Genomic DNA, 26,325 nt, shown 5'->3' with positions numbered 1-26,325 from the left:
TGTATAGTGTATAGTGTGTATAGTGTGTGTAGTGTGTATAGTGTGTGTGTAGTGTGTATAGTGTGTGTAGTGTGTGTGTAGTGTGTATATAGTGTGTAGTGTGTGTGTATAGTGTGTATAGTGTGTAGTGTGTATAGTGTATAGTGTGTGTAGTGTGTGTAGTGTGTGTAGTGTGTGTATAGTGTGTATAGTGTGTATAGTGTGTAGTGTGTAGTGTGTATAGTGTGTAGTATATAGTGTGTAGTGTATAGTGTGTAGTGTGTAGTGTATAGTGTATAGTGTGTGTAGTGTGTGTAGTGTGTATAGTGTGTGTAGTGTATAGTCTATAGTGTGTATAGTGTGTAGTGTGTGTAGTGTATAGTATATAGTGTATAGTGTGTGTAGTGTATAGTGTATAGTGTGTGTAGTGTGTGTAGTGTATAGTGTGTAGTGTATAGTATATAGTGTATAGTGTGTAGTGTATAGTATATAGTGTATAGTGTGTGTAGTGTATAGTGTATAGTGTGTGTAGTGTGTGTAGTGTATAGTGTGTATAGTGTGTAGTGTGTGTAGTGTATAGTGTGTATAGTGTGTGTAGTGTGTGTAGTGTATAGTGTGTATAGTGTGTATAGTGTATAGTATATAGTGTATAGTGTGTAGTGTGTAGTGTATAGTGTATAGTGTGTGTAGTGTGTATAGTGTGTAGTGTATAGTCTATAGTGTGTATAGTGTATAGTGTATAGTGTGTATGTATAGTATATAGTGTATAGTGTGTGTAGTGTATAGTGTATAGTGTGTGTAGTGTGTGTAGTGTATAGTGTGTATAGTGTGTAGTGTGTATAGTATATAGTGTATAGTGTGTGTAGTGTATAGTGTGTAGTGTGTGTAGTGTGTGTAGTGTGTGTAGTGTGTATAGTGTGTAGTGTGTATAGTGTGTAGTGTGTGTAGTGTGTATAGTGTGTAGTGTATAGTGTGTAGTGTGTGTAGTGTGTGTAGTGTGTGTAGTGTGTGTAGTGTGTAGTGTGTGTAGTGTATAGTATATAGTGTATAGTGTGTGTAGTGTATAGTGTATAGTGTGTGTAGTGTGTGTAGTGTGTGTAGTGTGTGTAGTGTGTGTAGTGTGTGTAGTGTGTATAGTGTGTATAGTGTATAGTATATAGTGTGTGTAGTGTGTATAGTGTGTGTAGTGTGTGTAGTGTGTGTAGTGTGTATAGTGTGTATAGTGTGTGTAGTGTATAGTATATAGTGTATAGTGTGTGTAGTGTATAGTGTATAGTGTGTGTAGTGTGTGTAGTGTGTGTAGTGTGTGTAGTGTATAGTGTGTGTAGTGTGTGTAGTGTGTGTAGTGTGTGTAGTGTGTGTAGTGTGTATAGTGTGTGTAGTGTATAGTATATAGTTTATAGTGTGTGTAGTGTATAGTGTATAGTGTGTGTAGTGTGTAGTGTGTAGTGTGTAGTGTGTATAGTGTGTAGTGTATAGTATATAGTGTATAGTGTGTGTAGTGTATAGTATATAGTGTATAGTGTGTGTAGTGTATAGTGTATAGTGTGTGTAGTGTGTGTAGTGTGTGTAGTGTGTGTAGTGTATAGTGTGTGTAGTGTGTGTAGTGTGTGTAGTGTGTGTAGTGTGTATAGTGTATAGTATATAGTTTATAGTGTGTGTAGTGTGTAGTGTGTAGTGTGTAGTGTGTGTAGTGTATAGTATATAGTGTATAGTGTGTAGTGTGTAGTGTGTAGTGTGTGTAGTGTATAGTATATAGTGTATAGTGTGTGTAGTGTATAGTGTGTAGTGTGTGTAGTGTGTGTAGTGTGTGTAGTGTGTGTGTAGTGTGTAGTGTGTGTAGTGTATAGTGTGTGTAGTGTGTGTAGTGTGTATAGTGTGTATAGTGTGTGTGTAGTGTGTGTGTAGTGTGTATAGTGTGTGTAGTGTGTGTGTAGTGTGTATAGTGTGTAGTGTATAGTGTATAGTGTGTAGTGTGTAGTGTACAGTGTGTGTGTGTATAGTGTGTGTAGTAGTAGTGTGTGTAGTGTGTGTGTAGTGTGTATAGTGTGTGTGTGTAGTGTGTGTGTAGTGTGTATAGTGTGTAGTGTGTAGTGTATAGTGTGTAGTGTGTATAGTGTGTGTAGTGTGTGTGTAGTGTGTATAGTGTGTGTGTAGTGTGTATAGTGTGTGTGTAGTGTGTATATAGTGTGTGTATAGTGTGTAGTGTGTATAGTGTGTAGTGTGTGTAGTGTGTGTAGTGTGTGTGTAGTGTGTATAGTGTGTAGTGTGTATAGTGTGTAGTATATAGTGTGTATAGTGTGTGTATAGTGTGTATAGTGTGTAGTGTGTAGTGTGTGTAGTGTGTAGTATATAGTGTGTAGAGTGTGTAGTGTGTAGTATGTGTAGTATGTAGTGTGTGTGTAGTGTGTGTAGTGTGTGTAGTACCTATCCGGAGGTCCAGCTCCTGACGAACGTCCACAGCATCACTCACGTTGCCGTCTGGTTCCGTTAATGTGTCACATGCTCTCCTGATAGAGTTGGGAGTGATCTCAGAGAACCGAGCACGGAACACCTGCACACCGGGCTTGACTGGAACACACACACCACAGACACAGACACAGACACAGACACAGACAGAGAGAGAGAGAGACAGAGAGACAGAGAGACAGAGAGACAGAGAGAGAGAGAGAGAGAGAGAGAGAGAGAGACAGAGAGAGAGAGAGAGAGAGAGAGAGAGAGAGAGAGAGACAGAGAGAGAGACAGAGAGACAGAGAGAGAGAGAGAGAGAGAGACAACTGCTATCACAACACACATTATCCAGTCAGAGGTGCACAAGTGTGTGTGTGTGTGTGTGTGTGTGTGTGTGTGTGTGTGTGTGTGTGTGTGTGTGTGTGTGTGTGTGTGTGTGTGTGTGTGTGTGTGTGTGTGTGTGTGTGTGTGTGTGTGTGTGTGTGTGTGTGTGTGTGTGTGTGTGTGTGTGTGTGTGTGTGTGTGTGTGTACCTGCTTTGCAGACGTCTATCACCTCAAAGCCGATGTTCTCTCCCTCTCTGTCACAATCTGTCCAGATGACAAGCGCCTGGCACTGACCCACCTCTCTCTCTAGGGTCCGCTAGGAGACACACAGAGAACCACAGAGACACACACACACACACACACACACTCACATCAGACTGAGAAGCTTGTTCGTTTCTGTCTTCGGAAACTCTTTCAGAAACTCTTTCTGTCTTTCAGAAACTCTTTCAGAAACTCTTTCTCTGTCTTTCAGAAACTCTTTCACAAACTCTTTCTCTGTCTTTCAGAAACTCTTTCTGTCTTTCAGAAACTCTTTCAGAAACTCTTTCAGAAACTCTTTCAGAAACTCTTTCTATGTCTTTCAGAAACTCTTTCACAAACTCTTTCTCTGTCTTTCAGAAACTCTTTCTATGTCTTTCAGAAACTCTTTCACAAACTCTTTCTATGTCTTTCAGAAACTCTCAAACTCTTTCTGTCTTTCAGAAACTCTTTCTGTCTTTCAGAAACTCTCAAACTCTTTCTATGTCAGTGCATGATTTCATGATTGCAGCATTGAACAACAATGAGTCCAATCAAAGGAAGTGTCAGAACCACAGTAACAGTTAGAGACAGAAGACAGTAACAGTTAGAGACAGTAACAGTTAGAGACAGAAGACAGTAACAGTTAGAGACAGAAGACAGTAACAGTTAGAGACAGTAACAGTTAGAGACAGTAACAGTTAGAGACAGTTAGAGACAGAAGACAGTAACAGTTAGACAGAAGAGTACAGTTAACAGTTAGAGACAGAAGAAACAGTTAGAGACAGAAGACAGTAACAGTTAGAGACAGTTAGAGACAGTAACAGTTAGAGACAGTAACAGTTAGAGACAGTAACAGTTAGAGACAGAAGACAGTAACAGTTAGAGATAGTAACAGTTAGAGACAGTAACAGTTAGAGACAGAAGACAGTTAGAGACAGTAGACAGTTAGAGACAGTAGACAGTTAGAGACAGTAACAGTTAGAGACAGTAACAGTTAGAGACAGAAGACAGTAACAGTTAGAGACAGAAGACAGTAACAGTTAGAGACAGAAGACAGTAACAGTTAGAGACAGTAACAGTTAGAGACAGTAACAGTTAGAGACAGTAACAGTTAGAGACAGAAGACAGTAACAGTTAGAGACAGTAACAGTTAGAGACAGAAGACAGTAACAGTTAGAGACAGTAACAGTTAGAGACAGTAACAGTTAGAGACAGAAGACAGTAACAGTTAGAGACAGTAACAGTTAGAGACAGTAACAGTTAGAGACAGAAGACAGTAACAGTTAGAGACAGTAACAGTTAGAGACAGAGACAGTAACAGTTAGAGACAGTACAGTTAGAGACAGTAACAGTTAGAGACAGAAGACAGTAACAGTTAGAGACAGTAGAGACAGAAGACAGTAACAGTTAGAGACAGAAGACAGTAACAGTTAGAGACAGTTAGAGACAGTAACAGTTAGAGACAGTAACAGTTAGAGACAGTAACAGTTAGACAGAAGACAGTAACAGTTAGAGACAGTAACAGTTAGAGACAGAAGACAGTAACAGTTAGAGACAGTAACAGTTAGAGACAGTAAGAGACAGAACAGTTAGAGACAGTACAGAAGACAGTAACAGTTAGAGACAGTAACAGTTAGAGACAGAAGACAGTAACAGTTAGAGACAGTAACAGTTAGAGACAGTAACAGTTAGAGACAGAAGACAGTAACAGTTAGAGACAGTAACAGTTAGAGACAGAAGACAGTAACAGTTAGAGACAGTAAGACAGTTTAGAGACAGTAACAGTTAGAGACAGTTAGAGACAGTAACAGTTAGAGACAGTAACAGTTAGAGACAGTAAGAGAGACAGTAACAGTTAGAGACAGTAAAGTAACAGTTAGAGACAGAAGACAGTAACAGTTAGAGACAGTAACAGTTAGAGACAGTAACAGTTAGAGACAGTAACAGTTAGAGACAGAAGACAGTAACAGTTAGAGACAGAAGACAGTAACAGTTAGAGACAGTTAGAGACAGTAACAGTTAGAGACAGAAGACAGTTAGAGACAGTAGACAGTAGAGACAGTAGACAGTTAGAGACAGTAACAGTTAGAGACAGTAACAGTTAGAGACAGAAGACAGTAACAGTTAGAGACAGAAGACAGTAACAGTTAGAGACAGAAGACAGTAACAGTTAGAGACAGTAACAGTTAGAGACAGTAACAGTTAGAGACAGTAACAGTTAGAGACAGAAGACAGTAACAGTTAACAGTTAGAGACAGAAGACAGTAACAGTTAGAGACAGTAACAGAGAGACAGAAGACAGTAACAGTTAGAGACAGTAACAGTTAGAGACAGACAGTAACAGAAGACAGTAACAGTTAGAGACAGTAACAGTTAGAGACAGAAGACAGTAACAGTTAGAGACAGTAACAGTTAGAGACAGTAACAGTTAGAGACAGAAGACAGTAACAGTTAGAGACAGTAACAGTTAGAGACAGAAGACAGTAACAGTTAGAGACAGTAACAGTTAGAGACAGTAACAGTTAGAGACAGTAACATTTAGAGACAGAAGACAGTAACAGTTAGAGACAGTAACAGTTAGAGACAGTAACAGTTAGAGACAGAAGACAGTAACAGTTAGAGACAGTAACAGTTAGAGACAGTAACAGTTAGAGACAGTAACAGTTAGAGACAGAACAGTTAGAGACAGTAACAGTTAGAGACAGTAGACAGTTAAGACAGTTAGAGACAGTAACAGTTAGAGACAGTAACAGTTAGAGACAGAAGACAGTAACAGTTAGAGACAGTAACAGTTAGAGACAGAACATTTACAGAAGACAGTAACAGTTAGAGACAGTAACAGTTAGAGACAGAAGACAGTAACAGTTAGAGACAGTAACAGTTAGAGACAGTAACAGTTAGAGACAGTAACAGTTAGAGACAGAAGACAGTAACAGTTAGAGACAGTAAAAGTTAGAGACAGAAGACAGTAACAGTTAGAGACAGTAACAGTTAGAGACAGTAACAGTTAGAGACAGTAACAGTTAGAGACAGAAGACAGTAACAGTTAGAGACAGTAACAGAGACAGAAGACAGTAACAGATAGAGACAGTAACAGTTAGAGACAGTAACAGTTAGAGACAGAAGACAGTAACAGTTAGAGACAGAACAGTAACAGAGACAGTAACAGTTAGAGACAGAAGACAGTAACAGTTAGAGACAGTTAGAGACAGTAACAGTTAGAGACAGAAGACAGTAACAGTTAGAGACAGAAGACAGTAACAGTTAGAGACAGAAGACAGTAACAGTTAGAGACAGTAACAGTTAGAGACAGTAACAGTTAGAGACAGTAACATTTAGAGACAGAAGACAGTAACAGTTAGAGACAGTAACAGTTAGAGACAGTAACAGTTAGAGACAGAAGACAGTAACAGTTAGAGACAGTAACAGTTAGAGACAGAAGACAGTAACAGTTAGAGACAGTAACAGTTAGAGACAGTAACAGTTAGAGACAGAAGACAGTAACAGTTAGAGACAGAAGACAGTAACAGTTAGAGACAGTAACAGTATGTTCAACTAGACTACCTTGATCTGAACAAAGTTCTCAGGACAATACTTCTCCACCTCAGCATCAAACAGCAGGACAGGATTACAGCTGTGCCTGGGGACACACACACACACACACAGTTACACACAGAGAGAGAGAGCACTATAGGAGGTGTCGTACGATGACAGAAGTCGTAAATCTCACCATTTCTGGAACTGAGCCTTGAACTCCAGACCCAACAGATGACCTGACACTGAGGTCATACACACCGTGACATTCTGTAGACACACACACACACACACACACACACACACACACACACACACACACACACACACACACACACACACACACACACACACACACACACACACACACACACACACACACACACACACACACACACACACACAAAATGAGCCACCACCAAATCCCAAACACACCTGGGATAGAGCAGGAGTAGTGTTGAATGCTGCTACTTACCCTTCCAAACAGGTTGTATTCATACTCATAGAGTTTATTATAGACGGACAGCCCCTCACTCTGAAACACAGACAGTTTATTATAGACAGACAGCCCCTCACTCTGAAACACAGACAGTTTATTATAGACGGACAGCTCCTCCCTCTGGAACACAGACAGTTTATTATAGACAGACAGCCAGAGACAATAAACAGAGACAATCACACCTGTTGATGTGAGACATTATGTCATGGGAAGACAGCTGGAAGCTGAGATAAACAGACAATCGTCCCATGTACTGATAAAAAAAAAACATTTCTCTCACACACCTAAGACCCAGACACACACACAGACCCACCCTCCAACACACACACACAGACCCAAACACACACACACACAGACCCACCCTCCAACACACACACAGACCCACCCTCCAACACACACACAGACCCACCCTCCAACACACACACAGACCCACCCTCCAACACACACACAGACCCACCCTCCAACACACACACAGACCCAGACACACACACAGACCCACCCTCCAACACACACACAGACCCAGACACACACACAGACCCAAACACACACACAGACCCAGACACACACACAGACCCAGACACACACACAGACCCAGACACACACACAGACCCAGACACACACACAGACCCAAACACACACACAGACCCAAACACACACACAGACCCAGACACACACACAGACCCACCCTCCAAAACACACACACAGACCCAGACACACACACAGACCCAAACACACACACAGACCCAAACACACACACAGACCCAGACACACACACAGACCCACCCTCCAACACACACACACAGACCCACCCTCCTCGCTCTGCCGCCAGACATGATCTCCGCGATGCCTTTGGCCGCGTCATTCTTCTCCGCCACACAGAGAACCCGTTTGATCTGAGTCCTCCGGATCATGTCTCCCGGGGAGTCTGTCCTCTTCTGTCCGGTGACGCTCAACCCCCTGTGGACCTGGAGCCGTAACGTTAACGGTCGTCCGGTTGTGAACAGAGCCCGAGTCAGATGATGTATCAGCATAGCTAGCCTAGCCAGGGCGCGTTGGGAGCTACACTTGTCATAACGTTACACACACGTCGTGCCCAGCTAATATTAGTCAATATAACTCCTGAAGCGTTGTTACAAACTGTTATTTTGACTGATTGACACAACATAAAACTGTCCAGATCTCACAGGGTCAGTTAGCTTGATGGGAGTAGAAATCATGTCAAACTTCAACCCTGAAACTAAGTTTCCATGTCAAACTTTAACCTTAACAATTTTCCTGATCACTTAAACACAATTTACAATGTAACGTGCATTAGCGTGGACCCAATCTGCTAATAAATAAATCGTTTTAAAACTATTTTGCCAACTGAAAGGGTTGGTAAAAAAGGGCAGATAAATGTGATGTTATTGATTTTACAAATTCCGCGCTTGTTAACGACAGCAGTCGTAAATCGATGATGTCGTAAAAACAACTGTCGTAAAAAACCCTTCCTGTTCGTATGAATAATACTTTTTTATGCCGATGTCCTTTAATTTTACGCCAAAAATACTACGTGAAGAGTATCTATTTTCAAGATTGAAATTGTGATTCACAATCTTAAATCATGTTGAATGTGTCATATTAGGTTTGTAATTTTAGGACAGACAGCTACTTCCTTATGTGAGCTGGTCACGTGGTAACTACCAGCGGATTTTAATATGGCGACGGTCAGGATGTACACTTAACATTAAATAGTTTCACCGTATTTACTACTGGGACTTTATTATACCAGTGCATGACGGGCCACTGCCGATATTACCCGGTAACGGTGCACGATTCCCCGGACGAGCAATGTGTCATTGGTGGTGTGTCGGGATACGGTCGTGTTCCGTTACGCGTCGTCTGTTTGCCAGATAACTGTCTTGACGTCGGTACTGTACCGGGGACGGAGCCAGAGAGATAGTCCCGGTGTTAAGTGCTATTGTTTATATGCAGCGGTGACAGACAGACAGACAGACAGACAGACAGACAGACAGACAGACAGACAGACAGACAGACAGACAGACAGACAGACAGACAGACAGACAGACAGACAGACAGACAGACAGCCTTTGGTCAAATGTCATGTTGATGTGTGGCCTTCCTGCATCGTGTGATATCATCATGGACAGACAGGTGAAGACCACTCCCAGCTGGTAGAGGTAACGGGACGCAGACGACAGACCGACATTACAACCGTCAGTGTCGTGGACTGTTACTCCCAGCGAGTAGAGGGATACAGACAGACCGACAGTCAGACTGGCTATCAGGCAGACATCTAGCCTAGTGGATGGACTTCCTCTGACGTCAAAGCTGACCCAAGCCCGGTCCAGAGAAAGATGATCGGTGCCCCAGACGTGGTGGCGTTTACTAAGGAGGATGATTTTGGGGAGGTAGGGTACCCCAACCCCTGGGTGGTGCCAGAAGAGTTCTCTGTCCCTCTGTTCCCATCGGATAACAACGCCAACCCCTGGGCCAAGACGGCATACGCCAAGTTCACTAAGGACTTCATCCTCATATCAGAGTTCTCTGAGCAGGTCGGTACCAGGGAAACCGGGGGGGGGTGTGTGTGTGTAATGAGCTGACCTTGTGTTGCCCCCTCCAGGTGGGCCCCCAGCCTCTTCTCACCATTCCTGACGACCCGAAGGTGTTTGGGACCTTTGACCTCAACTACTTCAGTCTGAGGATCATGTCTGTTGACTACCAGGCCTCGTTCGTAGGACACCCCACCGGCAGCGGATACCCACGACTCAGGTAGCTGTCCTATTTCATTGTTTATTGTGCTCTACTCTGATGTCCTATTGTATTTGTACTCTACTCTAATGATATCCTATTGTATTTGTATTGTACTCTAATGATATCCTATTGTATTTGTACTCTAATGATGTCCTATTGTATTTGTACTCTACTCTAATGATGTCCTATTGTATTTGTACTCTACTCTAATGATATCCTATTGTATTTGTACTCTAATGATATCTAATGATATCCTAATGTATTTTGTATTGTACTCTAATGATATCCTATTGTATTTGTACTCTACTCTAATGATATCCTATTGTATTTGTACTCTACTCTAATGATATCCTATTATATTTGTACTCTACTCTAATGATATCCTATTGTATTTGTACTCTACTCTAATGATGTCCTATTGTATTTGTACTCTACTCTAATGATATCCTATTGTATTTGTATTGTACTCTAATGATCCTATTGTATTTGTACTCTACTCTAATGATGTCCTATTGTATTTGTACTCTAATGATATTGTATTTGTATTGTACTCTAATGATGTCCTATTGTATTTGTATTGTACTCTAATGATGTCCTATTGTATTTGTACTCTGCTCTAATGATATCCTATTTTACTGTTTTCTGTTACATTTACATTACATTACATTTACATTTAAGTAATTTAGCAGACGCTTTATCCAGGAAGCGACTTACAAATTGGTGCATTCACCTTATGACATCAGTGGAACAGCCACTTTGCATAAATTCTAATGATATTGTATTTGTACTCTAAGGAGGGGCGTTCTACTCTAGTTGTTCTCTCCTCCCTGTAGTTTTGTGGAGGACTCCAGTGGAACAGGTGCTGGGTGACTCTAAGGAGGGGGGGTTTCGTTTGACTAGTCTGTTCTCTACCTCCCCTGTTCTGTTTATTCTGTTCTATTCTGAGGATATTCTGTTATTCTACTTATTTTCTGTTACATTATATTAATGTTCTACTCTAATTCTGTTCATTTCTGTAATTATTTTCTGTTCTATTCTTGATACATTCTAATATTCTGTCCTCTTCTACTGTAATTATTTTCTGTTACATTCTAACATTCTACTCTAATTCTGTTCTGTTACATTCTATTCTACTCTAATTCCATTCTGTAGTTTTGTATTACATTCTACTCTAAATCTGTTCTGAGGACTCTACTCTAATGGTGTTCTGGGTTCTACTCTCTAATTCTTTTCTAGGGGTATTCTATTATATTCTACTCTAATTGTCCTGTTCTCTCCTCCCCTGTAGTTTTGTGGAGGACTCCGGGTGGTTCTGGGTGACTCTAAGGAGGGGGCGTTTGACTAGTCTGTTCTCTCCTCCCTGTAGTTTTGTGGAGGACTCCCAGGTGGTGCTGGGTGACTCTAAGGAGGGGGCGTTTGACTAGTCTGTTCTCTCCTCCCCTGTAGTTTTGTGGAGGACTCCAGGGTGGTGCTGGGTGGTGCTGGGTGACTCTAAGGAGGGGGCGTTTGACTAGTTGTTCTCTCCTCCCCTGAGTTTTGTGGAGGACTAGTCTGTTCTCTCCTCCCCTGTAGTTTTGTGGAGGACTCCCGGGTGGTGCTGGGTGACTCTAAGGAGGGGGCGTTTGACTAGTCTGTTCTCTCCTCCCCTGTAGTTTTGTGGAGGACTCCCGGGTGGTGCTGGGTGACTCTAAGGAGGGGGCGTTTGACTAGTCTGTTCTCTCCTCCCCTGTAGTTTTGTGGAGGACTCCCGGGTGGTGCTGGGTGACTCTAAGGAGGGTGCATTTGACTAGTCTGTTCTCTCCCCTGTAGTTTTGTGGAGGACTCCCGGGTGGTGCTGGGTGACTCTAAGGAGGGGGCGTTTGCCTACGTTCACCACCTGACACTCTATGACCTGGAGGCCCGAGGCTTCGTCCGCCCGTTCTGTATGGCCTACGTCTCTGCCGACGAGAGGAAGATCATGCTGCAGTTCCAGGAGCTGTCGCTCCTCTTCTCCCGCGCCTCCGAGTGCCTGAAGACCGGAAACCGACGGGCCTTCGCCCGCGAGCTGCAGAGGAAGCTACGTGACCTGGAGTATGAGGACACACACTGAGACACACACCCACACTCTGACACACACCCACACTCTGACACACACCCACACTCTGACACACACCCACACTCTGACACACACCCACACTCTGACACACACACACACTCTGACACACACACACACTCTGACACACACACACACACACTGACACACACACACACACTCTGACACACACACACTCTGACACACACACACACACTCTGACACACACACACACACTCTGAGACACACACCCACTCTGAGACACACACACACACTGAACACACACACACACTCTGAGACACACACACACACACACACACACACACACACACACTCTGACACACACACACACACACACACACACACACACACACTCTGACACACACACACACACACACACTCTGACACACACACACAACACTCTGACACACACACACACACACTCTGACACACACACACAGGTTCCTACCATCTGTTGTAACTTCCTGTTGTGCCCCTCCTGCCAGGTACACACGGTCTGTTCTGCAGAAAGAGGAGGGGCTTCAGCGGGAGGCGGGGCCTCAGGGGTGTTACTCCGCCCGCGCGGTGGACAAGGCCAATGAGCTTGCGGCGATGGAGAAGAGTATTTACGAGCACCGAGACCTGCTGAGGCAGATCACCTCGTACCCCCTCCGCCCCCGCCGAGACCCCCATGCCGCACACTGTCAACACTGTGTCACCGAGTCACAGAGACATAGAGACGCGCCGCCTGGCCCCGACCGTGACACGGAGGAGGAGGCGGGACAGAGGAGGCAGTCCTACACCCCGCAGCTGATCAAGGGGAAGTCGGCCAAGTGTTTCGCCAAGCGTCTGAAGAACCTGACGGAGTTGTGCGAGGAGAGGTTCTACGAGGCCACCGTGGAACTACTCAACCACACAGAGCGGTGTTTCCGGGGGGACTTGTGTTACCTGTACACCCGCCGCCTGGACCGAGCGCTACGCAGGAAGCAGAACGTCACCAACTTCCTGTTTGAGGAGGAGCTAGGGGAGGAGGAAGAGGAAGTAGCGGTGCTGGGAAGAATCTTCTGTTCTCTCAACCACACAGCGGGGACGGACTCACACATACTCACCCCTTCCATCGTGCTTTGCCCCGAGCCACCGGAGTCTGTGGAGGTGAACCCCCCCTGCCCTGATAACTCTGCCCAGCAGAGTGAGGCCCTGACCGGGGAGGAGAGGCTGGAGTCGTCACTCTCTGATCTGACCATGGAGACGCAGGACCAGGAAAGCTCTGAGGAGAATAAGGACAGCTTTAGTAGTGACAGGAGTGGAGGAGAGGAGGAGGAGGGACGTGAGGGAGGAGATCAGACCCCTGTTTTTCTGCTGGAGGCTGAGGAGGGGGGCGAGGGTGAGAGACACCGTGTGTGTGAGAGGGAGGGAGAGGCAGAAGGAGTGTCTAACAGAAAGAGGGAGACAGAGGAGGGAGGGGCTGAGACAGAGGAGGGAGGGGCTGAGACAGAGGATGGAGGGGCTGAGACAGATGAGGGTGATGGACAGAGAGTTCCTGATCCTGAGTTACTGGTCCAGATGGACACAGCCTGCTGCATGTCTCAGGAGGGCTTCCTGTACAACTCCTCTCCCCCAGACGCGCTGCCTGCTTCTGGGCTGCAGCCCGGCTCTCTACCGCTTCCCCTGGTGGTCAACCAGGAGCCCCAGGCCCTGCTGCCGGTCCAGGGGGACTACGGCCTGGGTTCCCCCCACTGCCAGAGCCCTGGGGCTGGGCTGGACCTGCCCGTCTCCTCCTCGGGAGATACCACCTCCAGGGGTTCGGACCAGGACGGGTGGGACTGTACCATGTCAGCGTCTACGGGGTCCGAACGGGCCGGCTCACCTCTGGGGTACGGGGGGTTGGTAACGCTGAGGCAGAAGAAGAGGGCCGGGCAGGGAGCGCTCAGGTGAGTCACTCATTGGTTGATTAATACATTCTATAGTTTAGAGGACTCCTGATATCTCCAGTCTATGTGAGTGTTTTCTATACCTGCTAGAAACACAAGCATTAGATACTACTGTACTGTTGGAGCTAGAAACACAAGCATTAGATATTACTGACTGTTGGAGCTAGAAACACAAGCATTAGATATTACTGACTGTTGGAGCTAGAAACACAATCATTAGATATTACTGTACTGTTGGAGCTAGAAACACAAGCATTAGATATTACTGACTGTTGGAGCTAGAAACACAATCATTAGATATTACTGTACTGTTGGAGCTAGAAACACAAACATTATATATTACTGACTGTTGGAGCTAGAAACACAAGCATTAGATACTACTGTACTGTTGGAGCTAGAAACACAAGCATTAGATACTACTGTACTGTTGGAGCTAGAAACACAAGCATTAGATATTACTGTACTGTTGGAGCTAGAAACACAAGCATTAGATACTACTGTACTGTTGGAGCTAGAAACACAAGCATTAGATATTACTGTACTGTTGGAGCTAGAAACACAATCATTAGATATTACTGTACTGTTGGAGCTAGAAACACAAGCATTAGATATTACTGTACTGTTGGAGCTAGAAACACAAGCATTAGATATTACTGTACTGTTGGAGCTAGAAACACAAGCATTAGATATTACTGACTGTTGGAGCTAGAAACACAAGCATTAGATATTACTGTACTGTTGGAGCTAGAAACACAAGCATTAGATATTACTGTACTGTTGGAGCTAGAAACACAAGCATTAGGTATTACTGTACTGTTGGAGCTAGAAACACAAGCATTAGATATTACTGTACTGTTGGAGCTAGAAACACAAGCATTATATATTACTGTACTGTTGGAGCTAGAAACACAAGCATTTAGTTAGATACTACTGTACTGTTGGAGCTAGAAACACAAGCATTAGATACTACTGTACTGTTGGAGCTAGAAACACAAGCATTATATATTACTGTACTGTTGGAGCTAGAAACACAAGCATTTAGTTAGATATTACTGTACTGTTGGAGCTAGAAACACAAGCATTAGATACTACTGTACTGTTGGAGCTAGAAACACAAGCATTAGGTATTACTGTACTGTTGGAGCTAGAAACACAAGCATTATATATTACTGTACTGTTGGAGCTAGAAACACAAGCATTTAGATATTACTGTACTGTTGGAGCTAGAAACACAAGCATTAGATATTACTGACTGTTGGAGCTAGAAACACAAGCATTATATATTACTGTACTGTTGGAGCTAGAAACACAAGCATTAGATATTACTGTACTGTTGGAGCTAGAAACACAAGCATTAGATATTACTGTACTGTTGGAGCTAGAAACACAAGCATTAGGAATTACTGTACTGTTGGAGCTAGAAACACAAGCATTAGATATTACTGTACTGTTGGAGCTAGAAACACAAGCATTAGATATTACTGACTGTTGGAGCTAGAAACACAAGCATTAGATATTACTGTACTGTTGGAGCTAGAAACACAAGCATTATATATTACTGACTGTTGGAGCTAGAAACACAAGCATTATATATTACTGACTGTTGGAGCTAGAAACACAAGCATTAGATATTACTGACTGTTGGAGCTAGAAACACAAGCATTAGATATTACTGACTGTTGGAGCTAGAAACACAAGCATTTAGTTAGATATTACTGTACTGTTGGAGCTAGAAACACAAGCATTTAGTTAGATACTACTGTACTGTTGGAGCTAGAAACACAAGCATTTAGTTAGATATTACTGTACTGTTGGAGCTAGAAACACAAGCATTAGGTATTACTGTACTGTTGGAGCTAGAAACACAAGCATTAGAGATTACTGTACTGTTGGAGCTAGAAACACAAGCATTAGATATTACTGTACTGTTGGAGCTAGAAACACAAGCATTAGATATTACTGTACTGTTGGAGCTAGAAACACAAGCATTAGAGATTACTGTACTGTTGGAGCTAGAAACACAAGCATTAGATATTACTGTGCTGTTGGAGCTAGAAACACAAGCATTAGATATTACTGACTGTTGGAGCTAGAAACACAAGCATTTAGTTAGATATTACTGTACTGTTGGAGCTAGAAACACAAGCATTTAGTTAGATACTACTGTACTGTTGGAGCTAGAAACACATGCATTAGATATTACTGTACTGTTGGAGCTAGAAACACAAGCATTTAGTTAGATATTACTGTACTGTTGGAGCTAGAAACACAAGCATTAGATATTACTGTACTGTTGGAGCTAGAAACACAAGCATTAGATATTACTGTACTGTTGGAGCTAGAAACACAAGCATTAGATATTACTGTACTGTTGGAGCTAGAAACACAAGCATTAGATATTACTGTACTGTTGGAGCTAGAAACACAAGCATTAGATATAACTGTACTGTTGGAGCTAGAAACACAAGCATTAGATACTACTGCACTGTTGGAGCTAGAAACACAAGCATTAGATATTACTGTACTGTTGGAGCTAGAAACACAAGCATTAGATACTACTGTACTGTTGGAGCTAGAAACACAAGCATTTAGTTAGATATTACTGTACTGTTGGAGCTAGAAACACAAGCATTAGATATTACTGTACTGTTGGAGCTAGAAACACAAGCATTATATATTACTGTACTGTTGGAGCTAGAAACACAAGCATTTAGTTAGATATTACTGTACTGTTGGAGCTAGAAACACAAGCATTAGATATTACTGACTGTTGGAGCTAGAAACACAAGCATTAGGTATTACTGTACTGTTGGAGCTAGAAACACAAGCATTAGATATTACTGTACTGTTGGAGCTAGAAACACAAGCATTAGATATTACTGACTGTTGGAGCTAGAAACACAAGCATTTAGTTAGATATTACTGTGCTGTTGGAGCTACTGTAGAAACACAATCATTTAGTTAGATATTACTGTACTGTTGGAGCTAGAAACACAAGCATTTAGTTAGATACTACTGTACTGTTGGAGCTAGAAACACAAGCATTATATATTACTGTACTGTTGGAGCTAGAAACACAAGCATTTAGTTAGATATTACTGTACTGTTGGAGCTAGAAACACAAGCATTATATATTACTGTACTGTTGGAGCTAGAAACACAAGCATTAGATATTACTGTACTGTTGGAGCTAGAAACACAAGCATTAGATATTACTGTACTGTTGGAGCTAGAAACACAAGCATTAGATATTACTGTACTGTTGGAGCTAGAAACACAAGCATTAGATATAACTGTACTGTTGGAGCTAGAAACACAAGCATTAGATACTACTGCACTGTTGGAGCTAGAAACACAAGCATTAGATATTACTGTACTGTTGGAGCTAGAAACACAAGCATTAGATACTACTGCACTGTTGGAGCTAGAAACACAAGAATTATATTACTGACTGTTGGAGCTAGAAACACAAGCATTAGATATTACTGTACTGTTGGAGCTAGAAACACAAGCATTAGATATTACTGACTGTTGGAGCTAGAAACACAAGCATTTAGTTAGATACTACTGCACTGTTGGAGCTAGAAACACAAGCATTAGATACTACTGTACTGTTGGAGCTAGAAACACAAGCATTAGATATTACTGACTGTTGGAGCTAGAAACACAAGCATTTAGTTAGATACTACTGCACTGTTGGAGCTAGAAACACAAGCATTAGATACTACTGTACTGTTGGAGCTAGAAACACAAGCATTAGATACTACTGTACTGTTGGAGCTAGAAACACAAGCATTAGATACTACTGTACTGTTGGAGCTAGAAACACAAGCATTAGATACTACTGCACTGTTGGAGCTAGAAACACAAGCATTAGATACTACTGTACTGTTGGAGCTAGAAACACAAGCATTTAGTTAGATATTACTGTACTTTTGGAGCTAGAAACACAAGCATTAGATACTACTGACTGTTGGAGCTAGAAACACAAGCATTAGATATTACTGTACTGTTGGAGCTAGAAACACAAGCATTAGATATTACTGCACTGTTGGAGCTAGAAACACAAGCATTAGATACTACAGTACTGTTGGAGCTAGAAACACAAGCATTAGATATTACTGTACTGTTGGAGCTAGAAACACAAGCATTAGATACTACTGTACTGTTGGAGCTAGAAACACAAGCATTAGATACTACTGTACTGTTGGAGCTAGAAACACAAGCATTAGATATTACTGACTGTTGGAGCTAGAAACACAAGCATTAGATATTACTGTACTGTTGGAGCTAGAAACACAAGCATTAGATACTACTGTACTGTTGGAGCTAGAAACACAAGCATTTAGTTAGATATTACTGTACTGTTGGAGCTAGAAACACAAGCATTAGATACTACAGTACTGTTGGAGCTAGAAACACAAGGATTAGGTATTACTGCACTGTTGGAGCTAGAAACACAAGCATTTAGTTAAATACTACTGTACTGTTGGAGCTAGAAACACAAGCATTTAGTTAGATACTACTGTACTGTTGGAGCTAGAAACACAAGCATTTAGTTAGATACTACTGTACTGTTGGAGCTAGAAACACAAGCATTTAGTTAGATACTACTGTACTGTTGGAGCTAGAAACACAAGCATTTAGTTAGATATTACTGACTGTTGGAGCTAGAAACACAAGCATTAGATACTACTGTACTGTTGGAGCCAGAAACACAAGCATTAGATACTACTGTACTGTTGGAGCTAGAAACACAATCATTAGATATTACTGTACTGTTGGAGCTAGAAACACAAGCATTAGATACTACTGTACTGTTGGAGCTAGAAACACAATCATTAGATATTACTGTACTGTTGGAGCTAGAAACACAAGCATTTAGTTAGATATTACTGTACTGTTGGAGCTAGAAACACAAGCATTAGATATTACTGTACTGTTGGAGCTAGAAACACAAGGATTAGGTATTACTGCACTGTTGGAGCTAGAAACACAAGCATTTAGTTAAATACTACTGTACTGTTGGAGCTAGAAACACAAGCATTTAGTTAGATACTACTGTACTGTTGGAGCTAGAAACACAAGCATTTAGTTAGATACTACTGTACTGTTGGAGCTAGAAACACAAGCATTAGATACTACTGCACTGTTGGAGCTAGAAACACAAGCATTAGATATTACTGACTGTTGGAGCTAGAAACACAAGCATTTAGTTAGATACTACTGCACTGTTGGAGCTAGAAACACAAGCATTAGATACTACTGTACTGTTGGAGCTAGAAACACAAGCATTAGATATTACTGACTGTTGGAGCTAGAAACACAAGCATTTAGTTAGATACTACTGCACTGTTGGAGCTAGAAACACAAGCATTAGATACTACTGTACTGTTGGAGCTAGAAACACAAGCATTAGATACTACTGTACTGTTGGAGCTAGAAACACAAGCATTAGATACTACTGTACTGTTGGAGCTAGAAACACAAGCATTAGATACTACTGCACTGTTGGAGCTAGAAACACAAGCATTAGATACTACTGTACTGTTGGAGCTAGAAACACAAGCATTTAGTTAGATATTACTGTACTTTTGGAGCTAGAAACACAAGCATTAGATACTACTGACTGTTGGAGCTAGAAACACAAGCATTAGATATTACTGTACTGTTGGAGCTAGAAACACAAGCATTAGATATTACTGCACTGTTGGAGCTAGAAACACAAGCATTAGATACTACAGTACTGTTGGAGCTAGAAACACAAGCATTAGATATTACTGTACTGTTGGAGCTAGAAACACAAGCATTTAGTTAGATATTACTGTACTGTTGGAGCTAGAAACACAAGCATTAGATACTACAGTACTGTTGGAGCTAGAAACACAAGGATTAGGTATTACTGCACTGTTGGAGCTAGAAACACAAGCATTTAGTTAAATACTACTGTACTGTTGGAGCTAGAAACACAAGCATTTAGTTAGATACTACTGTACTGTTGGAGCTAGAAACACAAGCATTTAGTTAGATACTACTGTACTGTTGGAGCTAGAAACACAAGCATTAGATACTACTGCACTGTTGGAGCTAGAAACACAAGCATTAGATATTACTGACTGTTGGAGCTAGAAACACAAGCATTTAGTTAGATACTACTGCACTGTTGGAGCTAGAAACACAAGCATTAGATACTACTGTACTGTTGGAGCTAGAAACACAAGCATTAGATATTACTGACTGTTGGAGCTAGAAACACAAGCATTTAGTTAGATACTACTGCACTGTTGGAGCTAGAAACACAAGCATTAGATACTACTGTACTGTTGGAGCTAGAAACACAAGCATTAGATACTACTGTACTGTTGGAGCTAGAAACACAAGCATTAGATACTACTGTACTGTTGGAGCTAGAAACACAAGCATTAGATACTACTGCACTGTTGGAGCTAGAAACACAAGCATTAGATACTACTGTACTGTTGGAGCTAGAAACACAAGCATTTAGTTAGATATTACTGTACTTTTGGAGCTAGAAACACAAGCATTAGATACTACTGACTGTTGGAGCTAGAAACACAAGCATTAGATATTACTGTAGGTCAACTTCTGTTGGAGCTAGAAACACAAGCATTAGATATTACTGCACTGTTGGAGCTAGAAACACAAGCATTAGATACTACAGTACTGTTGGAGCTAGAAACACAAGCATTAGATATTACTGTACTGTTGGAGCTAGAAACACAAGCATTAGATACTACTGTACTGTTGGAGCTAGAAACACAAGCATTAGATACTACTGCACTGTTGGAGCTAGAAACACAAGCATTAGATATTACTGACTGTTGGAGCTAGAAACACAAGCATTAGATATTACTGTACTGTTGGAGCTAGAAACACAAGCATTAGATACTACTGTACTGTTGGAGCTAGAAACACAAGCATTTAGTTAGATATTACTGTACTGTTGGAGCTAGAAACACAAGCATTAGATACTACAGTACTGTTGGAGCTAGAAACACAAGGATTAGGTATTACTGCACTGTTGGAGCTAGAAACACAAGCATTTAGTTAAATACTACTGTACTGTTGGAGCTAGAAACACAAGCATTTAGTTAGATACTACTGTACTGTTGGAGCTAGAAACACAAGCATTTAGTTAGATACTACTGTACTGTTGGAGCTAGAAACACAAGCATTTAGTTAGATACTACTGTACTGTTGGAACTAGAAACACAAGCATTTAGTTAGATACTACTGTACTGTTGGAGCTAGAAACACAAGCATTTAGTTAGATATTACTGACTGTTGGAGCTAGAAACACAAGCATTAGATACTACTGTACTGTTGGAGCCAGAAACACAAGCATTAGATACTACTGTACTGTTGGAGCCAGAAACACAATCATTAGATATTACTGTACTGTTGGAGCTAGAAACACAAGCATTAGATACTACTGTACTGTTGGAGCCAGAAACACAATCATTAGATATTACTGTACTGTTGGAGCCAGAAACACAAGCATTTAGTTAGATATTACTGTACTGTTGGAGCTAGAAACACAAGCATTAGATACTATAGTACTGTTGGAGCTAGAAACACAAGGATTAGGTATTACTGCACTGTTGGAGCTAGAAACACAAGCATTTAGTTAAATACTACTGTACTGTTGGAGCTAGAAACACAAGCATTTAGTTAGATACTACTGTACTGTTGGAGCTAGAAACACAAGCATTTAGTTAGATACTACTGTACTGTTGGAGCTAGAAACACAAGCATTAGATACTACTGCACTGTTGGAGCTAGAAACACAAGCATTTAGTTAGATACTACTGTACTGTTGGAGCTAGAAACACAAGCATTAGATACTACTGTACTGTTGGAGCCAGAAACACAAGCATTAGATATTACTGACTGTTGGAGCTAGAAACACAAGCATTTAGTTAGATACTACTGTACTGTTGGAGCCAGAAACACAAGCATTAGATATTACTGACTGTTGGAGCTAGAAACACAAGCATTTAGTTAGATACTACTGTACTGTTGGAGCCAGAAACACCCTCAATAACATTGTTGAAAACGTGTATGTGACCAATAGCGTGATCATCTCGGTCTCTACCTCCAGGTTTGTTCGTCAGTATCCGTTTGCCCTGCATGCCCTGTGGTCCCTACTGAGTGGTCGAACCCTGGTGGTCCTGGGATCTGAGGAGGGGAGGGTCAGGAGGCTGGTGTCCGCTCTGGCCCTCTACGTGCCTGGACCCGGGCGCTGTGGGGAGAGGGTCCAGCCCTGGCTCTCCTGCCCCTTCAGCCTCACTGACCTACAGAGATGGAAACTCATAGGACTGCAGAGGTGAGGAGGAAGGGGCGGGGCTCTACAGCAGCAGGCTGTCACATGACATGATGCTGTCATCAGTCCTGGGGTCAGGCAGTGCATCTTTTGACCGAAACACTTCCTTTTATAACTAGCCTATATACGGTCAACTTCCTGTTATAGCGAGCCCATATACGGTCAACTTCCTGTTATAACTAGCCCAAATATGGTCTACTTCCTGTTATAACTAGCCCAAATTCGGTCAACTTCCTGTTATAACTAGCCCATATACGGTCAACTTCCTGTTATAACTAGCCCATATACGGTCAACTTCCTGTTATAACTAGCCCATATACGGTCAACTTCCTTTTATAACTAGCCCATATATGGTCAACTTCCTTTTATAACTAGCCCATATACGGTCAACTTCCTGTTATAACTAGCCCATATACGGTCAACTTCCTGTTATAACTAGCCCATATACGGTCAACTTCCTGTTATAACTAGCCCATATACGGTCAACTTCCTGTTATAACTAGCCCAAATACGGTCAACTTCCTGTTATAACTAGCCCAAATACGGTCTACTTCCTGTTATAACTAGCCTATATACGGTCAACTTCCTGTTATAACTAGCCCATATACGATCAACTTCCTGTTATAACTAGCCCATATACAGTCAACTGCCCTATATACAGTAGACATGCCTCCTCCTGCCCTATATACAGTAGACATGCCTCCTCCTACCCTATATACAGTAGACATGCCCCCTCCTGCCCTATATACAGTAGACATGCCTCCTCCTACCCTATATACAGTAGACATGCCCCCACTACCCTATATACAGTAGACATGCCTCCCCCTACCCTATATACAGTAGACATGCCTCCTCCTGCCCTATATACAGTAGACATGCCTCCTCCTGCCCTATATACAGTAGACATGCCTCCTCCTGCCCTATATACAGTAGACATGCCTCCTCCTGCCCTATATACAGTAGACATGCCTCCTCCTGCCCTATATACAGTAGACATGCCTCCTCCTGCCCTATATACAGTAGACATGCCTCCTCCTGCCCTATATACAGTAGACATGCCTCCTCCTGCCCTATATACAGTAGACATGCCTCCTCCTGCCCTATATACAGTAGACATGCCTCCTCCTGCCCTATATACAGTAGACATGCCTCCTCCTGCCCTATATACAGTAGACATGCCTCCTCCTGCCCTATATACAGTAGACATGCCTCCTCCTGCCCTATATACAGTAGACATGCCTCCTCCTGCCCTATATACAGTAGACATGCCTCCTCCTGCCCTATATACAGTAGACATGCCTCCTCCTGCCCTATATACAGTAGACATGCCTCCTCCTGCCCTATATACAGTAGACATGCCTCCTCCTGCCCTATATACAGTAGACATGCCTCCTCCTACCCTATATACAGTAGACATGCCTCCTCCTGCCCTATATACAGTAGACATGCCTCCTCCTGCCCTATATACAGTAGACATGCCTCCTCCTGCCCTATATACAGTAGACATGCCTCCTCCTGCCCTATATACAGTAGACATGCCTCCTCCTGCCCTATATACAGTAGACATGCCTCCTCCTGCCCTATATACAGTAGACATGCCTCCTGCCCTATATACAGTAGACATGCCTCCTCCTGCCCTATATACAGTAGACATGCCTCCTCCTGCCCTATATACAGTAGACGTGCCTCCTCCTGCCCTATATACAGTAGACGTGCCTCCTCCTGCCCTATATACAGTAGACATGCCTCCTCCTGCCCCTACCTATACAGTAGACGTGCCTCCTCCTGCCCTATATACAATAGACGTGCCTCCTCCTGCCCTATATACAATAGACGTGCCTCCTCCTGCCCTATATACAATAGACGTGCCTCCTCCTGCCCTATATACAGTAGACGTGCCTCCTCCTGCCCTATATACAGTAGACGTGCCTCCTCCTACCCTATATACAGTAGACGTGCCTCCTGCCCTATATACAGTAGACGTGCCTCCTGCCCTATATACAGTAGACGTGCCTCCTCCTGCCCTATATACAGTAGACGTGCCTCCTCCTGCCCTATATACAGTAGACGTGCCTCCTGCCCTATATACAGTAGACGTGCCTCCTGCCCTATATACAGTAGACGTGCCTCCTGCCCTATATACAGTAGACGTGCCTCCTCCTGCCCTATATACAGTAGACATGCCTCCTAGCTCCTACTCATACAGACAGCCTAATTAACACCCCTTGCATAGTTGTCATTTTGCGGCCTTAAAGTATAGAAAGTGCATTTATTTGGGATCGTTTTCCCCCATTGATCAATATAAAATCTGTCTAGACTTTCACGAGGCGCTTTGCATCTTACTCAGACTGAAGTTCTCCTCCCTCTTTCCCTCCCAGGATGGCGTCTCCCGTGGGGACCAGCATGCTCTGCTCGCTGTCTCGCTACAGCCGATACATCTCCGTCCTGGACGCCGACCGGAAGACCCTCCGTTGCCCCGGCTACCGCGGAACCCTCCTGGCCAACGTGGCGGACCACCGAACCCGTCTGCGTCGAGGTTCCACCTACTTCCTTCATCTCCAGAACGTGCTCAGTGGACTGGCTTCCCGGGCCTTCCTCCTTAGCTTTACGCATCACCTCCACCTTCCCATCAGCCACCTGGAGGAGAGACAGGAAGTGGAGGAGAGGACGAGAGGCTTCCTGAGGGATCAGCTCAGGCTTGGGGAAGACGACTGTTCCATCCTGATGTACCTGAGTCAGCTGATCACACAGCACTACCTGGACAGTACCACAGGAGGAGCTGTTACGACACAACCCCACCTGGAGAAGGACAACAGGCCTGGAACCACACAGCATTACCTGGACAGTACCTCAGGAGGAGCCGTTACGACACAACCCCACCTGGAGAAGGAGAACACGCCTGGAACCACACAGCAGGACCTGGACAGTACCTCAGGAGGAGCTGTTACGACACAACCCCACCTGGAGAAGGACAACAGGCCTGGAACCACACAGCAGGACCTGGAAGCTAACAACATACTAGACCCTACCACTGGGGGCACTATAACCCCAGCGCAGTACATAGACCCTACCACTGGGGGTGCTATAACCCCAGAGACGGGCCTAGACCCTACCACTGGGTGCACTATAACCCCAGAGCAGTACCTAGACCCTACCACTGGGGGCGCTATAACCCCAGAGACTGGCCTAGACTCTACCACTGGGGACGCTATAACCCCAGAGACTGGCCTGACTCTACCACTGGGGGCGCTATAACCCCAGAGACGGGCCTAGACCCTACCACTGGGGGCGCTATAACCCCAGAGACTGGCATAGACCCTACCACTGGGGGCGCTATAACCCCAGCGCAGTACATAGACCCTACCACTGGGGGTGCTATAACCCCAGCGCAGTACATAGACCCTACCACTGGGGGCGCTATAACCCCAGCGCAGTACCTAGACCCTACCGTCCATCAGTCTGCTTCTAGGAGCAGAGCTCCACCCAGCTTCACCTTTAACTACACCACCAGTCTCCTATACAAGATCTGATCTGAAACACTGACTGGGGTCGAATCTCCTGAGAGCCTTCAAGTCCTCTCTACTCACCTCCTCAAAACAACACCGGAGGAGACAGATCTGCGGTAGATTCACTCTAGGTTGGAGATGGGAGGGCCTGTCTCTGTCTCCTAGGTAACCAGGAGAGACTGAGGGCCCGTCTCTGTCTCCTAGGTAATCAGGAGAGACTGAGGGCCTGTCTCTGTCTCCTAGGTAACCAGGAGAGACTGAGGGCCTGTCTCTGTCTCCTAGGTAACCAGGAGAGACTGAGGGCCTGTCTCTGTCTCCTAGGTAATCAGGAGAGACTGAGGGCCTGTCTCTGTCTCCTAGGTAACCAGGAGAGACTGAGGGCCTGTCTCTGTCTCCTAGGTAACCAGGAGAGACTGAGGGCCTGTCTCTGTCTCCTAGGTAACCAGGAGAGACTGAGGGCCTGTCTCTGTCTCCTAGGTAATCAGGAGAGACTGAGGGCCTGTCTCTGTCTTCTAGGTAACCAGGAGAGACTGAGGGCCTGTCTCTGTCTCCTAGGTAACCAGGAGAGACTGAGGGCCTGTCTCTGTCTCCTAGGTAATCAGGAGAGACTGAGGGCCTGTCTCTGTCTCCTAGGTAATCAGGAGAGACTGAGGGCCTGTCTCTGTCTCCTAGGTAATCAGGAGTGAAAGTG

The 26,325-nt window shown here is 43.5% G+C and overlaps 2 protein-coding genes across 3 annotated transcripts in view; one reads left to right on the top strand and one right to left on the bottom strand.

The window, feature by feature from the left end:
• The window catches only part of LOC124019945 (DNA topoisomerase 3-alpha-like), a 48,204-nt gene extending 39,712 nt beyond the window's left edge, over positions 1–8,492 (bottom strand). Inside the window, 6 exon segments of the mRNA XM_046335385.1 lie at positions 2,407–2,550; positions 2,963–3,071; positions 6,560–6,635; positions 6,726–6,799; positions 7,005–7,064; positions 7,838–8,492. Of these exon segments, the coding sequence (XP_046191341.1) occupies positions 2,407–2,550; positions 2,963–3,071; positions 6,560–6,635; positions 6,726–6,799; positions 7,005–7,064; positions 7,838–8,059 (685 nt within the window). The 5' untranslated portion in view covers positions 8,060–8,492.
• Positions 8,493–9,054: 562 nt separating this feature from the next.
• smcr8a (Smith-Magenis syndrome chromosome region, candidate 8a) lies at positions 9,055–25,897 on the top strand. 2 transcript variants are annotated; one of them, XM_046335389.1, is made up of 7 exons: positions 9,055–9,583; positions 9,652–9,800; positions 11,592–11,852; positions 12,360–13,784; positions 21,907–22,131; positions 24,507–25,044; positions 25,126–25,897. In XM_046335389.1, the coding sequence occupies exons 1-7, from the start codon at positions 9,386–9,388 to the stop codon at positions 25,381–25,383; spliced, it is 3,054 nt and encodes a 1,017-aa protein (XP_046191345.1). In that variant the 5' UTR covers positions 9,055–9,385; the 3' UTR covers positions 25,384–25,897. The 2 variants fall into 2 exon arrangements, with proteins under 2 accessions (XP_046191345.1, XP_046191344.1); XM_046335388.1 differs by having other exon boundaries at positions 24,507–25,897.
• The last annotated feature ends 428 nt before the right edge of the window (positions 25,898–26,325 follow it).

The sequence above is a fragment of the Oncorhynchus gorbuscha genome, unplaced genomic scaffold (genome assembly GCF_021184085.1).
Source record: "Oncorhynchus gorbuscha isolate QuinsamMale2020 ecotype Even-year unplaced genomic scaffold, OgorEven_v1.0 Un_scaffold_736, whole genome shotgun sequence".
In the NCBI taxonomy this organism is placed as follows: domain Eukaryota; kingdom Metazoa; phylum Chordata; class Actinopteri; order Salmoniformes; family Salmonidae; genus Oncorhynchus; species Oncorhynchus gorbuscha.
This window is presented reverse-complemented; position numbering and strand designations above follow the sequence as displayed.

Excerpts from the sequence above, each read along its gene's own strand:
- smcr8a (XM_046335388.1), top strand. The coding sequence starts at position 9,386 with ATGATCGGTGCCCCAGACGTGGTGGCGTTTACTAAGGAGGATGATTTT. Across the intron at positions 9,584-9,651 it reads TATCAGAGTTCTCTGAGCAG|GTGGGCCCCCAGCCTCTTCT; the intron begins GTCGGTACCAGG and ends TGCCCCCTCCAG. Across the intron at positions 11,853-12,359 it reads AGGAAGCTACGTGACCTGGA|GTACACACGGTCTGTTCTGC; the intron begins GTATGAGGACAC and ends CCCTCCTGCCAG.